Here is a 19,175-nt window from a genome sequence, read left to right as displayed (position 1 = left end):
GTATTTTTACAGACACTTTGTAGACCACCTGAATCAAGGTCACGACCACTGGTGGTCCACGGACCACAGTTTGGAACCCCCTGGTGTAGAACATAGTAATTAGTCAATTACAGTTTACATGAGTGCCAAGGCCCTGAAGGAAATTTGTAATATAAAATACAGATTATATTGTATTGTTATGGGATTTGGGGGGTGATATGGATGATTTCTAAGAATCCCCTTGCCAGCCTCTGGTTTGGGATCTGCAAAGGAAGAAACCTGCTCCAATGGTCAAAGCAGTTTTCTTTGCATAAGCTAATAGTTTAGCCAAGTTAGCTTGTGAGTAAATGGTTTATTGAGTGGTCAATCTGCATATACAAAGCGATGTGGCCAGAGGAGATCCTGTGGCTATTGGAACTCTTTACAGGAGAGGGACCTTCCCCCCCCCCCATCCTGGAGCCAAGGAAAGCCTTGTGTCTTTTAGTTTCATCTTGGGGGTGAGGCTGGAAATACACACAGAGAGGCCTGCTTGGCTTGGGGTGCCTTCTACAAGCCTGACAGAAAAACAAGATCTGATAGACTGTTAATGCTGAGAACCTCTCCATCTTAAGTTCATATGTCCTAATAGACACCACAGTCTCTGCTGACCTTCTTTCCCAGGAAACCAAACCCTGGACAAGAGCAGAAACCCCTGGAAGTCTCTCCACTGCTCAGAGATTGGGGTGGCATGCAACAGTATTAATTCTCCCCTCCAAAAAACAAATTAAAAACAGCAGACTTTTATTAGACTGTTGATGGTTTCTTCATGAGTTGTTGGCATGAACTTCATGGCCTGGACTTCTCTTCCGTCATCCTTCATGCCACACAAGTCTTTTAAGTTGCCCCATGGAAGGTGGAGGAGAGGATACTCAGCTGGACTCTCAGGCTATTGGTGGTCTCTTCTGGTGAGATTTTCTGTCCCATTTTGCATAAAAAGAGGGCTGGTTGTAAGATAAAGCCTACATGACTTGGGGTATGGGTACCTGCAGGACCACCTTCCTCCATATACACTAAGGTCATCACCAAAGTGTCTACTCCAGGTGCCCCCACTAAATGAAGTGTGGCAGGTAGCAACTGGCAAAAGAGCCTTCTAGGTAGTAGCATTCTGCTTATGGAATCCTCTCCCAAAGCAGGCTTGCCTGGTGCCTAAGGCTACAGTCCTAACCCCACTTCCCTGGGAGCAAGACCTATTTAATTCAATAGGATTTACTTCTAAGTAGGTGGCTAGAATTGTGCTCTAAGTTTAATCTAGCATTCTGTTCTCACAGTGGCCAACCAGATGCCTATGGGAAGCCCACAGGCAAGACCAGAGTACAACACTGGCCTCCATAGTTGTGATTCTCAGCAACTGGTATTCAGAGGCATGCTGCTTCTGAAATAATATGATATTTTAATTAAGGTTGTGTAAGCTTTTTGATAAATTATATTTGAAGAATGCAATATAATAAGTACACATTCTACAGACTACATAAAATGAAAGTAAATCTAGGTAATCGGTTGTAAACAGAAGTAAACAATCACCCATTGATTCTGTGCTTCCCAGCCTGGGGAACCTTATGAAGAGAGAGAAAAATCTGAATATAAATCTATCAAAGAGAGGTCACAATTCTCTTTCTCGTTTTAAACTTTATTATGTGCTTGGGAACAATAGAGAAAATCTCAGAGATAGAAAGCTCTGGTTTGGTCAGACCAGAGGGTATAATTCACAGGTTCTTGTAATTTTTAAGGATCATAGAAAGATGCCTCCTAAGAAACCTGAGACATCCCCAGTGATTATGAAGGATAGAATGTCCTTGGTGTAATATTGTTGTCAGAATAAAGGATGATTTTGTACAACCTCCTTGAGACATGAATACCCTTTTCTTCAAATGGAACTGGCTGGCTGTTTCTGCTTAAAAAGGTTTTCATATATCAGGATTTTTCCTTCGCCAAGAAAGCGAGGTAGCACAGAACATGTCTGCAGAAACCAGCTATTTCTATCTGGACATTAAGGCTGTCCATGCTGAATAAAAGCCTTTACTTGGTATAATAAGATTGCAGTTTGTTACCAAATTTTGAAATATTCAAATTCAATAAGAAACCTTTTTCAAGTAAGTGCAGTTATGTTAGGTTCAGAATTTTTCTAAATAATATTCTTAAAGTGTAATACTTTAAGCCTGAAACAGGAACTAGGCACTTAGCTGCTTGTACTCTGTATTCAGACCTTCTTGCAAGGTTGACTGGGGTTGACTGCTAAACTAGGGTTGCCAGGTTCAAGGCCTGAGACTGATCCTGTATCTTTAGGAGAAAAGAAAGTCAGCCAAGTGCAGGTGTTCTTGCAACACTGTAATGGGAAAAACCACAAGGTGGAATTCTCCCTACCCCCTCCACAACTTTTAAAGATACGGAAGACCTCTTGCAGGCCGGGCCTCTTAGAGGTCACTGATTCATAGGGTCACCATAAGTCGCAGTTGACTTGAAGGCACATAACAACAACAACAACAAATATCTTATTAGGGATGAGATTATTAGATTTAGCAATCATCTTCAAAAGAGAGACTCATAATCCATTTTATCATGGAAGGAAGGAATTCCATAAAAGATCATATAGCAAATAAAACCATGTTGTCTCTGTCATATCCAGTCCATTTTGTCAAGAGGGTAAATAGGGGTATAGCTTGAAAAAAAACTGTCAAGTTGTGAAATACTTCAGGTCACCAGACAACTGAGATGTCAAAAAATGAATGAACCCTTGAAGAATTTTTAAAAGAAACATAGGTCTTACAAAAACATATTGAAGTCTGAGTTCAAAGTCCAGCTTGTGCTAGAAGTGGGAGTTGCTTCTCCTAATAACAATTCAGCTACATTGTGGGCCTCAGTAGCTTATGGGTTGCATAAAACCAAATTTTGACTGGATGGTCTCAAAACAATGAACTTATTTCATACAATATTTAACTGTATGGAGATACAAACTAAATACTTGTGATTGTAAGTTGATTTTCAAGAGATTAGAGATACACCTATAGGATTGTATCCAGTGAAGTCATACTCAGAGCAGACACATTAAAATCAATTACTAACATAATGTCATTGATTTCAGTCAGTCTTCTCAGAGTATGACTTAGCTGGATACATTCCATAAACTGTTATAATGAATGAACACATGTTAAATCCTGTCTGATAAACAGTAAGTCTTTGGGAAAGAATATGATCCCACCCAAAATGTTACGGAAAATTGATTAATGGACATCATTTCTAGTAAAACTTTTCACTTCTATTAATGTGACTGATAATGTCCTCGTGAATTTAACTTCAAGCATTATAATTCTCTATCAATCTGTCCTTCCTTCTATCTATCTACTTAATTTATCTTGTTACTACAAGGTACACTGGTCATGGTTGGTGATGATATTTTATCCTGCTTTTCAGACATACATCATACCCCAATGCAGCTCAATTTTTTTAAAAAATGAGAGATATCCTTTCCCTCAGGCTTACAGAGTTACGCCTACATTTGATTCAATATATAGAAATGAGCTGAATTGCAGAACTCATCTACAGAAAAAATACCATTAGTACTAGCCAAGTCCTTATGTGGAAACACCGACCTGCAAGTTTGAAATACAGTTTTTGAAAAATGCATTGTACTCAGAATCAATGGTACAGACTTTAAACAGTCTAAATTACAATTTCATGAAAGATATGGCTGGAAAGGTCAAAACAACTGGGCTTCATGTTCTGAGTCCATCTAATGCTGTTTCAAGTTATGCATGAAGAAGGGATAACTTTATCACCTATACTGAAAGATTTTCAAGGGAAAATTTGGCTTTATTGATACTTGGTCTCTGGCAAAGCATAACTATTCAAAATTGTTAGATCCCCCCCCCGCTCTTCGAAGGTTCTTCTCTATGTCCCATGCCATTCCCACTCAGCATTGGTTTGTGGAGATACTGGGATTTGTTCAGCTAAATTTTGTGTTATCAGAGGCTCTTTTTCTCTAAGATGTTGTATGCAACAGACTACCCAAGAAATGCTACAAATCACTAAGGACAGCATACATAATTGGGTTAATAAATGTGAATACTATGCATCATTACAGATTGACCCTTCATTAATTAACAGCTGTCTAATTAACTATAGCTATATGTAGTATTAAGAGCAGGATCAAAGAACTGAATATACAGTCTGATATGGATGATGTGCCTACATTGCAATTTTTTCAGTAGTATAGGATCATTAAGTTTAACCATACCCTCAAGTCATATTTGCATAATTGAACTTTCTGTGCCTTATGAAGTCCTTTCAACTTCTCTGTGCTTTCAGTGTATGCTTTTCACATATTTGGTGCCAAATGGGCAGTTAGTGAATGATTATCTATCAGACTGCCATCTCCAAAAGCACTTCCTAAAAGACATGGCCCATTGTGTTTTTAATTGCTTGCTTTATTTTAGTCCTAGGGAAAAAGGTTTCTGCCTGAAATTCTCACCATAATCCCTTAATGGGAGAACTTTTTTTAAAAAAAAAGTTTTCTGCCTGTTTTTGGATCACAAGAGGTTTATAACATATAGGGCAGGAGCAGGGAACCTCAAGCCAGGGGACAAATGTGGCCCTCCAGTTCTCTCTCTCTGGCCCTTGGGACTCTATCCAGACCATGCCCCTACTAGCCCTGCTCTGTACTCTCCATGGAGGATTTTACTTGAATAGAATGTGTTTTTGAGCTGTGATGCTTGCCTGGATGGAGAGAGGCATGTAGGCATCTGTTTATAGAAGGTACTGTCTTTTGCATGGCTGGGACATAGCCTATCGGGTCACAACTGTCATGTCCATTGCCCTGACACCTTTTGCCTCTGGCCTCTGCCCAGCCCTGGAAGATTGCTCATGAGACAGAATGTGGCCATTGGGCTGAATAAGTTTTCCCCACCTCTGATGTCAACCTGTTTGCTTCTGACATTCATAAATGAAGACAGAAATTTGTTCTGCAGCTTTTAATCTCATGTCCTGGGGATATTCTAACTGTTATGACACTGAAATAAATCTAGATGTTTTCATGGTTTTTCTTCTTCAATAACTCTAGTAATGTTCCCCTCACTGTGGTATGCTTCTACATTGTGTGGTAAACACTGGTTGTGAACAGTGCTTTTTTGGTTAAAACCTGAGGTGCCGGTACTCATATCTTGAAAACAGTGCCATGGGTGCCAGCACAAAATGACTGCTATGGGCAGCAAAAAAAGAGGTGCTGGTACTCTGTACTGGTGAATACCAATACAAAAAAGCACTGGTTGTGAACAAATACAATTCCTTCTTCCTTTCTTTCAATTGAACTTTATCACATCTTTCTCCTAGAGTTTTCGGCATGCTGTGGAGGCACTAAACCTCTTCATGTGTTATTTGCATTATTGACATTAACATTATGTAGCTTTTCTAGCTCTGCTCCAAACATCTATGCATTGTGCATGGTTGTTTAACGGTAGTCTATCCATGTCAACCGCCACATGAGCTGGAACCCTGTGTGATGGGCGTTCCAGCTCACATGGAAGATGACAGACATAGAGGTCTACTATTTGCAAATGCTACCACACTGATACTGACACAAATGGATATGAGGGGTTGGGTCAGGGAAGCTGTGCAACACTGGGGCCAGGGACAGCAATTGTCCCCACTAGCCCTTCAACACATGAAGCTTCTTTCATATGATTACTGCATGCAGTAGGTTCGTGTGTGTGTTGGCTATCTCCACAGTTGGAGACAGTGTGCTTCCAAAGACCAGTTGCTGGAAACCGCAGAAAGGGAGAGTCCTCTTGTACTTAGGTCCTGCTTGGGCTTTCCATAAGCATCTGGTTGGCTACTATGAGAACAGGATGCCTGATTACATGAGTCATTGGCCTTATCCAGCAGGCTCTTTTTATGCCTTTCCAGATGACAATTTTGGATACACAGAAGCACTCCAACATAAATGATGGGAGTATTTCTTACAGTGCCTGAGTGAAATTTGCCTTTGAGTCAGTCTACCCATTGTGATTACCATGTGGAGACTGTCACTGTAGCATGCAGTCACCTTGGGCTGGTCCTTCTCTCATGAAGATTTTCCATGTCATTGCTTCCCACTGCTGTTAGTGGCTGGTGCTGGGCCTTTCCTGATGTGGAAGAAACCTGTGATGATCTTGTTTTATAAAGTGGAATCTGTGTGATGGAGACACAGTGTGAAAGGGGTTAAATTGGAACCCTTCCAACCTCCTATAGTCCTGCTGTTCTGTGACTACAACTCCTATCATCTCTGACCATTGGCCATGCTGGCTGGGGCTCCTACTGGGAGAAAGGATGGGAAACAAACAAACAAACAAACAAACAAACAAACATGAACTAGAGTCTACCAACATCTTGAGAGCCACAGGTTCCCCATCTCTAAAAAAAAAAGAGAGCAAATATATTCTTTTGTCAACAGACATGTTCCCTTGTTTCCAGTTAGAGGGAATTTACAGCGGAAAACATCACCACTGCCTAGGAGGATAAGCCAAAAAAATTCTCTTGTGATGGATGCTTTTGGTCTTTGGGATCCTGCCAGTGAATACTGATGAAAAAGCCGCTGGGATACACACTCAATACTTTTCATCTATAATTAATGAATCTGTTTTCCAAATTAATAATAGTCAGCATCCAAACAGCTGCACGGTACAGGAAGTGTCCCAAGACAGGCACATCTCCCTTGGTATGTCTGCAACATGTCAGATGTGTATACCAGCAGCGGCTTGTAGCAGAAGCTGGAACACTCTTTCCTGCATACTGTATGGAACAGAAGCAGCATAGTGGCACACATCTAGTCCCTGGTCTATTTGATTATGTCCTATATGAAAGAAAGTGGTGCAGCAGCCAGAACAGGGATGAGCCAATGGCCCGGGCCTATGGGAGAGCTATCCAGAAAATGGAGAACTAAGAGTGCAATCCGAACCTTGGCCACTGCCTGACAGAGTGGTGGGCCTGACACATCCATGGACCTTCCACACACACTGGCTAGAAACTGGGGGTCAAGCAAATTGGGCCTCATGCCATGATATGGCAGTGGGGCTAACATGGGATCCAAAAGATCCTGGGCTGGCTCAGCCCTTCCCCCACCTCATCCCAGAATGTCCCATTTCAGGGCTTTCTGTTGGCTGATGATGATCTGCACTTCCACCTGTCTGCACATTCACCAGGATGAATGGGAAGTTCCACTCTGGCAAGGTGATAAAGGGTGGTGCAAAGGGGGTTTGTATTGTACCTTATATTTTTTATGGGAGACCAGGCAATCTCCACATATTGCTGGAGCTCAGCAGGCCCTGATGCTAGTGATCATAAGCAGGGCTGAGGGAGAGGAAGCCTTGGGCTGCCAAACGGACACTGTATCTTCAGTGCTGGGTTTCAACATGGGTCCATCAATGCCTTTCCTCCTGCAATTCTGGAGGTGATGGTGGAGGTTGTGGAAGTAGAGAGACCCTATCAGGAGGCATTGGATTCATCAGTTTCACAGCCTTCTGTGGTGTCATGTCATCTGGTATGGTCACCTCAGGTGCTCCCTGAGATAGTTTTTAGCTTCCCATGGTCTCAGTCTGAGCCCACAGTAAGATCATGATCCTCCTCTTCCTCCTTTTCTGCTAACGGTCCAGACATGGACAGGTCTTTTTGACATGTTTAAGCAATTCCCACCCTCCCGGCTTGTTGACATTCATTACATCAAAGTCTGACAATGTTTGAAATTTATGAGGCTATTCTTCCAAGTGCCATAGGATTCCTAATAAGTAGAGATGGGGAGCCTGTTGCCCTCCAGATGTTGCTGACCTTCAGCTCATATCATTCTTGACCATTGGCCAGGCTGGCTGGAGATGATGTGAGCTGGAGTCCAACAACATATGCAGAATCACAGGTTCCATATCCCTGCTGGGTGTTACATAAAGAAAGAAACCAGGTAAAGAGGATCAAAATGTTGTGTTCTTTTGACAAATCTAATTGCAATATAATATGAATAAATGACAAAAGAATTATCCGATATAAATGTAGCTATGGAATATAAATCCAAAATGTATCTAAATATGTAATGTATCTAACAATGTCCTAACATGGCTCTTCTATCTTACCCTTTCATAGGGGAGACCCTTCTGCCTTGCTTCCTTAATGTGGATTTAATGAAACAGGGGACACAATGTGAGAACAATCCCAAATGCATTCCAAATGTATCATATGGGCAGTCAAATATGCTTTATCTCGAAAGTGTTATTTTTTGTTGCCTCTTCTATAATTAACACTGGGGAAATCTGATTGCTTAAAAACCTTAAAAACTGGGGAAAGATTGGGATAGGGTGGGAAAGCAACTTGAAGGATGGTATAAAACCTTCCAGATGCTGGAGGACTGGCTGCCTCAATCTTGCCTAAGACTTTGCCTGCCTTTGGTGTTTAGAGAAAAGTCATGTGAGCTTGGAGGAGAATGTGTGCAAGGGCTGCCGGCATATACGGAGCTGTTCAGAGGGAAAGTGGGAGACAGAGTGTGAGAGAGACTGCTTGGTACAAAGGTAAAGTGCAGGCTGCAGTTACAGCTGCAGCAGTCTTGGAGCTCATACTTGTGTGATCTGTCTTGGCATCCAGTCTATTCCTCTCTCCCAGGGAGTGTAAACCCTGCTGATCCCAAGGAACAAAGAGAACACTCGCCTCCAAGAGTGAGTGAGAAAAAGAGAGATGGGCATGGAGATGATGCTTTTCAACTTCTGAGAATATCTCCTGGGAGATCCTGCTCCTTTTCCTGATTTTTTTTAAAAAAGGTAATGTTCTTGCTATTCTGTTTCCCTGGTTTATTTTTTTAATATATATTATTGAAATGCAATCTGTGTCCTCCACCTATTTCCAGAAAACTGACTGCACTTTAAAAGTGCATTGACCCCTTCTTTATCTTACCTAAGAGGGAAGAATCTCTTGTTTGGATACACAATAAAGGATTGATGAAAAGCAATTAGACTGAAACATGTCTCTTGGGTCCTCTTGAGCTATTGAGGTGGTGTCCTCAGTCTAAAGTGGCTCAAAACCTATCTGGACAATTCATCAAGCTTTTGGTGCTACCTAGTATTTAAGAAGTCCAGAGGAGCTTAAAAGTGTTTAATGATTGTGATTCTGCACTTGGAGTCAATCCGGGTTTCTCATTGTTTTCTACAGGACTAAATGTGTTTAAATCAAAAGCACACTGGCACAGCATGGAATGTGGATTAGGTTATTATTTTGTTAGGGTGTGATGTTCTCACATTTATGTTTTTATGAATGCCTCCCCTACCACGATGAGCTTTCCTCTTTCCCATACTTTCCTCTCCTTCTATATTCACAATAATGTTTGAGCAACAACTTCAGCATCTTGAGCATTGTCTCCATCAATTGCACACTTTTGTTATCATTCTTCTCTTTCCAGTGTATTCATCTGCTCCTGTTTGCGTCCTTGTACTTCCTCTTCTCTACCTGGGCTGGAGGTAGAACCCTCCATGGAATCCCCGGTATATATTTTTCGTGAGGAGCCAGGCCCCACCTGCTCCCCAGGACCATGTCCACTGCCAAGCAGTAGCAGCAGTAGCTGGCTTGTGGACTGGGCAGAATATGGCAACAATAGTAGTGGCATCTATGAGGACTTACAGCAAAACGACACCAACATCTCCCCAGCTATTCCCATAATCATCACTGCAGTCTACTCCATGGTCTTTGTAGTGGGCTTAGTTGGCAACTCTTTGGTCATGTTTGTCATCATAAGGTAAGAGATATGCAATCTGTGGTGGTTCTTTGAGGTGCCATTACTGGGAGAAATTCACATAATTGAAAGGAACTAAGGCAAAAGGGCCATAGGTCACTGGTAGAGCATCTGTTTTGCATGCAGAAGGTCCCAGGTTCAATTCCCAGCATATCCAGGTAGGGCTGGGAGAGGGCTGCTGCCACTCAGTTTAGACAATATTGAGCTAGATGGATCCATGGTCTCACACGTTACAAGGCAACTCCTATGTGCTCGTGTCAATATGAGAGAAGGAAAAGCTCTGTGGTGCTTAATAGGTGAGTCTCTTGGGCTTCCAGAGCTCGAGGATGTTTTCTTATTGAGGAATATTTGAGTGCCAGATCCAGGCTACAGGCTCATGCCTTGCAGAATCAATGCTTGCAAATCACAGAATCCAAACACCCAAGTGGTGGGTAAGTGGGATAGTGGAAACACCTCATTTATGTAATATTTCTTCCTTGAGCTATCTTTCCCCACAGTGTTCCTTGCTAAACCAACTATGGGGAAACAGGTATCTGGGCAGTGGGCACAGACTTAACTGTGTTAAGTGTCCGTCAGAGACTGTCTCCAATTGGTTGTAAGAATAACAGGTAGAGAAAACTGAAAGAGAAAATGGAGTTGAAATTTCAAAGTCATATAGTCTGAATGATGTGATAGAGTAGTTGCTGGAAAGTACTGGGGAAAAATGTGGGTAGAGCTCCTCACCCCAGGGATAAGATGCTGTTAATGTGATCTATATTAGTACCAATGTTATATAATACACATATACCCCAAATGCCTATAGGTTTAGTCTTTACAATATTTTTCTCCTTTCAGTCAACCATAAATGCAGAGCCTGTGAAAGAAAAGATTCCCTCAGGCTCGAGAGAGTCCTGTTTTATTCACTCCCCCACTTACATGTGGGCACATGAGCAGGCAGCACAAAGGGCCATTTGGGTAAATGTGAGGTTACTGTAGCTCTACTCAGGGACTTTCCCCTCAACTGTTTTCCATCACATGAGAGTAAGGGCTTGCTTGCTGGCTCCACCCCCTACATCATATCACCAATCGTCTGACCCCCACAGGCGTCCAGAGGATGGGGCTGAACTTGTACAGCAGGAAGCCAGCTCTAGAGGCAAGTGCTCTACCCTCTCATGTGATGGGAAATGTGTGAGGTAGGCTATCTGAGCAGGGCTTCTGTGTGTCCCATCCAGCCCTCTATCTAGATGCAATGTCAATTACTTATGCACTCAGTGGTAGAGCATTTGCCTTGCACGCAGAAGGTTCCAGGTTCAATTCCTGGCATATAGGGCTGGGAATGTCCCCTGCTTGAAACTCTAGAGAGCCTCTGCTAGTCAAAGTAAAGAGCACTGAACTAAGATGGACCAATGGTCTGAGTCAGTATAAGGCAGCTTCCTATGTTTAGAGTGGAGGGGAAGTACGAGAAGGGAATATGGATGGGAGGTGTGTACCAACCCTATTGGTTGCTATTTGGTGGGGGGAAAGAGTATTTTGTTGCGCTTGTGGGAATCATCCATAAATGGGCACACAGTGGATTAGATTGTTGCCAAGGTATATGTGTGTGTACATACAAAGAGAAATATATATCTATGTATGAGAGAGATCCAGGTAAGCCATACTCAAAGTAGATTCACTGATTTCAATACTCTGAGTATGAATAACATTGAATATTAAATATATACACACACATACACGCGCGCGCACACATACAAACATTACAGATGTTTTGTTTACAGTACACTTGATGGAGTTCTGGGAGGGAAGCTGATGTAATAGAGGAAATCTTTGATCAGATCTCCTGATTTTGTTTTTTACTTTAAATCATCTGCTGTGGGCTCTGGTTTTGATTGAAGCCCTGATGCTGTAGGAGTGGGATTAACCCTTTATCCCTTGTCATTTCCCTGATCTAAAATGCCCTCCTCCAAAGCTGTTAGTATCCCTAACAACAACAACAAAAAATGTAGGCATCATACAGTTAACTGTACTGCCCTAATCCCCACCAATAGAGCTAATAGAAGCTTCAGGATAGGCCAGTTTTGACTGAGACAAAAGATGTGGGGAGGGGGATACCTTAAATATCTCCTCCCCCTCCACTGCTTTTCAAATCAAGAGTCCCCAATAGCTATTTTAAAGTAAAATACCCCCCCCCGAGAGTTGATAGATCTCATAGTCATTTCTGTTTGGGCCTTTTGTTTCTTCTCTATATATTTTTTTATTTTTATTTTTTATTTTATTTTACCCATTTTGAAAGCAGCCAGCTTTCTGTACTAAATGTCCTGTGTACGTCACGCTGTGATTGAAATCTTTGGCTTCATCCTTCATGGTGTGCTCACATCATACAGTTTTGTTCCCAGTTTTGACTCTTTGATGGTAAACCATGTCCAGTACTCAGCAAGCCAGACTGCTAAAGGTGGCAGAGAAAAAAGAAACACACACACGGTAGAAAATATATCAGAACAAGGTTATGTAGACACCTGCACAACATTTACATTTTATTGTAATCCTCCAAAGGAAGTGCCTCTAAGTGCACAGAATAAATGATTTTTTTTTAATTGGGGGGAAAAGTGTATATAACAAAACATAGGCATGGGAATCACTGTATATATAATAGGATTATATATTATACAATCAATTTCTAACATGTGCTAAAGGTGGAGTGTGTGACAATGTTTTTTCTTGTCTGTGTGGAAGGGGGCATAAACGAGTCTCTCTCTCTGTGTGTGTGTGTGTGTGTGTGTGTGTGTAAAAGGGGGTATGGGTGTGTCTGTATGGAAAGGGGTATATTTCTATGTATCTGCAGAAAGGAAGCTTGTGTGCAACAGGGAAATGATTGTCTAGATGCTTAATTACTTGACTGGACCCTTTGGCTGCAACTCTACACACACCCCTGGGGGGTCTGACGGAACTCAATGGGGCTTACTTCTCTGTAACAGTTGCAGAAGCTGCTAATTCCTTAAGTCTTTAAAATGATCTTTAGAGTTATGGCCAAGTTGGTTTACTTCCTTCAGTGTATTTCCAAGGGTTTTGTGCCATGGCTTCACTGACAGTCTTTCAGACAAGAGACTCTCAGCGTCAGAATTTCCCATCTGCAAAATGGGCAGATATTTTCAGGAATTTCTTCTACATATGTAATGTCTTAATAATATGCTGCAAATATGTGTGTTAGACATGTGCCTTGATGTGTAGGTTGGATTTAACTTGAGTTAAGCACTTTAATTCTTGATTTCTGCTTGTGACACATAGTCAGGAGTGTGCAATCTCTAACAGCCTGGTATAATATATGGATTTATTATTTGCTTGACAGGAGACTTGTGAGCATATCGGATAGTTGCACACCTTTGACAGACATAGCATTTTCTGTGGGCTCCACTATTGGGACCATGGGCTTTTCCCTTGGCTCCCAAGTCCCATCCCTGACTATCTAGGATGCTACTCCTGGAGCTCATGGGGCTTCATCTCAGAGGACCTGCCAAGGCACCAGGATTTTTTTTTATTTTTAACCAGGTGTCTCTTAACATCACTTCCTTTCTCCTTCCATAAATTTCAGATGCTTGTATACAGGTGTTGCTCTTCCATTTTCAACAATTGTAGTGTTGCTAGGCATCACTGGTGAGGTAAGGAACACTCAAACTCTTCCCTACTAGATTCTTTGTGTGGTAGTTAATATTTTGAAAATGATAATAGCTGAGAGATGTTGCGAACTAGGAAGTATCCAGTTTAAATCTTATGCCAGTCATGAACTCGTTAATTTAGGGATAGCCAATGTGGTGTCTTTCAGGTGTCACAGACTACAACTCCCATTTGCCCCAACCTGCATGGCCAATAGTCAGGAATAATGCGAGTTGTAGGCCATAACATCTGGGGGGCACTATGCTGGCTACCCCTGTACTAGATGCTCTTAGGCAAGCTAGTCTTTCAATACCCCCATATCTGTAATATGGGAATAATACCAACCTATTTTATTTTGGTCTGGTTTGAATGTCACACTAAGCCAAACAATAGCTTAGCATGAGTGAGTGTGTGGGCTCTGGAATAAGAGAATGTGGCCACTTCACTCCTCTCTGGTTGTTTTGCTGCTGTACCATGTTGAGCTAAGACATGGTTTGGCTTAGTGTGTTATCTGAATCTAGCCTTGTGGTTTAGCTGACTAACCATGAGCTGTAACCAAGGTTTGCCATATGGTCCAATCCATATGTTCCTTCAGGCAGCTGGATTCTGATATTACATTCCCATAAACGATTACTCCTTAGGTGAATGGCCTTAACTCATTTTATCTCTGTTTAAAGCAATGTGCACATCAAAGTATATATCTAGTTCAAACCTCATCTCAGCCATGGACTCACTTAGATGCTCATAAGCAAGCTAGTCATTCACATCCCCTTCAGGTCATCCACTCAAGAGGAATACTTAACTTTGATTACCTTTGAGTGGATCATCTGAGCAACAAAGTTATAATTTGTTCCAAGAGAAGAGCCCTGACTGCATAAAGAAAGAATAAACTAGAGGTTTCCAGACTGTGGTCCATGGACCACCAGTGATCTGCGAGCCTCATTCAGGTGGTCTGTGGCATGTTCATATTAAATATTTATATTGATTTGTAACTGTATTTTATTGCTTCCTTTGTTTCTTATAGTGTATGTTTTTGTATTGCACACTTGAATGCTACCTAGGGAGGTAGTGGGGCTCTCCAACCCTGGAGGCATTTAAGAGGCAGCTGGACAGTCATCTGTCAAGTTTGCTTTAAGCTGAATTCCTGCATTGAGCAGGGGGTTGGACTTGACGGCTTTATAGAACCCTTCTAACTTTACTATACTATGATTCCATGATTTCCTTCTTATTTCCTTCCCTTCTTTATAGGCCCCTTCCAACTCTACTATTCCATGATTCTATGGAATGCAAATTGTAACAGAATAAAAAACAATATAAGAAATAAAAGAAGCAATAAAAATACAAATAAAAAACCATACAGCACCTAGCACAACACATGACAACTGCTGCAACAGGCAGAAAAATCATCCAGTGGTCCACCTAGACCATCAGCAATTTTCAAATGGTCATGGGAGAAAATGTTTTGGAACCACCAGAATAGATTATAAGGCTAGAATAAGAAGACAAAGAAAGAATGGGGGCAAATCTAAGAAGCTGCCTTACATAAAATAAGACCACTGATGTATCTGTCCTGCTATTCTCCTTTTGAACTGCCAGGTGTCCTTCCATCTGAGCTCTTTTTAATGAACCAGGAATTTGACTCAGCACTATGTGCATGCAAAGCATGTGCCTATGCTCCCTTTCTGGTGCTGAGGCAAAGAAAGGGCAATGGCATTCCCACCTTGTGCGGGGGCGTGTTTGCCACCCCCCATTCTTTGGAACAAATATAACATAATTCCATCTCTGTGTCACGAGTCTTCCTTGGTGTGGTGGCAAAGAACATTTTAAGGACAAATGGTCATTTTCAGGTGTGAGGTGTTGGGAGGCAATGCAGAAAATTTCTTGATGCAATACCAGTTGCTAGTGATAGAGGTCAGCTGAGGGTTGGGGTACAAAGCACAGGCAAGTTAATTTGTCAGGTCTTGCCCTCCAGTAGTGCCAGTTATGGGCTCTTCATCTTACTGGTACAGCAGTTTTAAGGGCATTGCCAAAAACTGATCTTGCCCTGGGTGGACTTTTCAGCCAGCAGTAATCTGCCCTGATGACTTTGTCTGCCCAGTTGTTAGGAGACCCCCTATTCCCCTCACACAGCTATAATTTCCAGAGTGGTTTAAATACCAATTCCTCTTCTCAGGGAATTCTGAAACTATAGCTCTGTGAGGGGATTAGGGGTTTCCTAGTAATGGTCAGCATCCAAAACAAACTATAATTCCCAGGATTTTTGGGAGGAAGCCAGGACTGTTTAAAGTGGTATGACAGTGCTTTATATGAATCATGCAGATGGGGCCTTGGTTTCAATGGCTATTTTGGATTTTGTTATGGGGGCTTGGCTTTGACGTCAATATTTGTTATTGTAATGGAAAGTGTTATGTTTTGGAGTAGACAATGCTGTGCCTTCCAGATGTTGCTGGATGCCAACTCCTATCAGCCAGACCATCATGGCCCAATAGTCAAAACTCCTTGTGGGAGCTGTAGTCCAACAAAATTTATAGGGCACCACATTGGATTCCCCCGTTTTATAGTGTACTAATGTTTTTGTGCTTTGGGTTGTAAATTATCTTGAATTTATCTGAAAAATGCGGGTTTTTAAAAAATAAATAAATAGAAGAAATAATGAGAAGAGAGAAGTAAAATGTAAAATCCCAGCTGGATTTCTGTAGGGCAACAGAGACACTTTTTACAGGAAGCAGGAGTGGATTTTTTGTTTAAAGAAAAACTAAAAATAGCAGGGCACTTTCCTAATGCATTTTTAACCCTGGAAATCATATACATGGAAAAAGCCTTTGTTATTTTAACACACTTTTTTTCCCACAGGAGGGTCTTCACTGGAAATGTTTCAGCTTGTTTTAACGTTGTTGTTTTTTTTTTGAGAGAGAGAGAGACACTAATTTCAGCTTATAACAGAAACAGAGGCTCAGCTTTATGGATTTGCCACTATGATGCCACTGTCAACTGGCTCCCATAAGCACAATATGATTAATCTAGTAATTCTGGAGTCATTCTCTCAATGTACTGGTCCCAATAGCCCCAGGATGCCAGTTAAATGGAAGAACAGCTGACTGTCATCAAGTTCCAAGATGGCCACTTTTCCTAATTATCTTGCAAGTCTCCAGTAATTTGAACAATTTTCTATGTAAAAATGGTTTTTACAAGAAACATTTTTGCAGTTATTTTGCAGTATGAATACAATTCCAACAAGAGGGGTGGGGGAAGATGCTTTTGTTTCTCTGCTGTGTTTGACTATATTTCAGGAAAAATATCCATGCATGGTTCCATAGTCCATACTTACAATCACTAATGCAGTTTGCTTAGGATTGGGCTGTAAGAATCCCAACCTCACATAGAGGAATGTATTAAGAAGTTAGGGAAAAACCTTCTTCTACCACTCTCTTTGTGTACTATTGTTAAACAATGTTAAAGCAACAAATCAGGATTAAGATATCGTGAGTACAATGCCTCATTACAGGAATAGCCGTTGTGGTGCCCTCTAGATGTTTTTGGGAATATAACTCCAGCATCCCTCACCATTGGCCATATGGAGTAGGGTTGATGGGAGTTGTAGTCCAAAACATCTGGAGGACACCACATTGGCAACCCTTGCCTTATTGCATAACAGTCCAAACACAGTTCTCTGTTAATAGTTTTTATTAACTCACAATAAAAATATATCCCTTACCTATTAAAAATTACATATTTATGAACATGTAAAAGCGTTGTATTTTTGAAACAGAAGAACAAATATGTATGAAATGACACACAACAAAACCCACCACATGCTATGCAACACCTCCTCATAGGTATTCTTCTAATCCAGACTCCCCCAAGCGGTATCCTCCAGAAGTTTAGGACTACACCTCCCCTCAGCTGCAGCCAGCATAGTTGTGCTGGCAGGAGCTGATGGGAGTACTTTCCACAGGGCTAGGAATATACATTATTGTACAGCCACAAGAGTGGCTGTATACTATAGCCAACCTGTTTTTTTTGCATTCCGCAATGTTAAATTGAAAATACCCCCATGCCATTCTGATGCTTCCCTTAAACTCATTTCAAAACAAAACCTTCCAAAACTTATAGTCCTGAACTCAGAAACACTTGCTTAACAACCCTCTAGGTTTTCATGGCGATGCATAAAACAGTCAGAGAGAATCGAGAGTTCAAAGTGTAAAAAGAGAGAGAGAAAAACAGACCCCTGTTGGACTTTGTTCTCATAATCTGTTGAAATTCATTAAAAATCTGCCGTGTTCACAGAGTACGTGTAATCCTGTTACTGACTTTGCCCCATACTCTGACCTTTGTCTTCTGCAGTTTAAAAGTTAAAACAATGCCTAGCGGATTTTTAATTAATTTAAGAAATTTAACATTAAAGTCAATGATAAGCCTGGTTATGCTCAGTAAGAACCAACTTTCAGTATTCTAAAAGCCAGACTCACAGCTGCTTGGTTAATCAGGGAGCCACACCCACACCAGACCTTTATTTCACTTGAGACAGTCATAGCTTCCCCCAAAGAATCCTGGGAAGTGTAGTTTGTGAAGGATGCTGAGAGGAGACTGCTATTTTCCTGACAGACCTCCTATTAACAGTAAGAGTTTCCCCTAAAGAATGCTGGAAAGTATCAGCACCCTTTACATACTGGATTTTTTGGGGGGTGGGGGAAGCCATGACTGTCAAAGTGGTATAAGAATGCTTTAAATGTATGGTGACCTATCCCATCCATGTTATTATTATTATTATTATTATTAACAACTTTATTTATACCCTGCCGTTTTTCCAAATTGGAACTCACGCCGGCTTCCAGATAAAAAACAGATACAATTAAAACCTACCAAAGTTAAAAGCATATAATACATAAATAAATAAATATAGACAGATATAATTAAAAAATGAACTCTAATTTAAAATAGCATTAAACTGTTTCTGATAATTAAAAACTATACTCATGAAATCAGAATAATTAAAAAATAAACAAGCAAGAACAATATAACCTCCTTTTGGGCCTATCATTAGCCACCTTCAGAATCAAAGGCTTGCTGAAATAAGAAAGTTTTTACCTGGTGACGAAAAGGACTGCAGGGAAGAGGCCATTCTTATCTCTTTAGGGAGGGAATTCCAAAGCCTAGGGGCAGCCACTGAGAGGCCCTATCTCGTATCCTCACTAGTTGTACTTGTGCGGATGAAGGTATTGAAAGAAGGGCCTCTCCTGAGGATCTCAGGGCCCGGGCAGGCACATAGAGGGCGCTGCGATCTGACAAATAGCCTGGACCCAAGCCGTGTAGGGCTTTATAGGTTAGCACCAGCACTTTGAATTGTGTCCGGAAACAAACTGGCAGCCAGTGGAGCTTTTTTAACAGGGGAGTTGTATGGTCCCTGTAATCAGCCCCAGTTAACATTCTGGCTGCAGCACATTGTACCAGCTGAAGTTTCCGAGCAGTCTTCAGAGGCAGCCCCACATAGAGCGCGTTACAGTAATCTAAACAGGATGTGACTAAGGCATGTGTCACCATGGCCAGATCGGAGAGGTCAAGGAACGGGCGCAGTTCACCTCTGCCCTCATAAAAAAGACAATCAAGGTTTGGATTTATAACAGGTTACCTTCAGATGATAGTCTCTAGGTGGCAGGAGGTGGCAGAACGTGCTATGTTGCAGGAGAAGTCTCAGCCCTATCCTTTCCACATGATGTCAACTGCATGGAGGCTAATGACTTAATTTGAGGGAGGCTCGGAGGGTGGTGTCAAGGGAGCAGGCCTGTTCAGTAGTGGCTCC

General features: G+C 41.5%; 1 protein-coding gene across 1 annotated transcript in view; it reads left to right on the top strand.

The window, feature by feature from the left end:
• Nucleotides 1-19,175, top strand: part of OPRK1 (opioid receptor kappa 1) — a 122,943-nt gene that overhangs the window by 78,460 nt on the left and 25,308 nt on the right. Inside the window, exons 2-3 of the mRNA XM_061598754.1 lie at nucleotides 8,629-8,783; nucleotides 9,419-9,751. Coding sequence (XP_061454738.1) covers nucleotides 9,489-9,751 — 263 coding nt within the window. The 5' untranslated portion in view covers nucleotides 8,629-8,783; nucleotides 9,419-9,488. The remainder of the gene's footprint in view (nucleotides 1-8,628; nucleotides 8,784-9,418; nucleotides 9,752-19,175) is intronic.

The sequence above is a fragment of the Rhineura floridana genome, chromosome 1, assembly GCF_030035675.1.
Source record: "Rhineura floridana isolate rRhiFlo1 chromosome 1, rRhiFlo1.hap2, whole genome shotgun sequence".
Classification (NCBI taxonomy): Eukaryota; Metazoa; Chordata; class Lepidosauria; order Squamata; family Rhineuridae; genus Rhineura; species Rhineura floridana.
The sequence above is the reverse complement of the archived record's forward strand: the minus strand, read 5'-3'. Positions and strand labels throughout refer to the sequence as shown.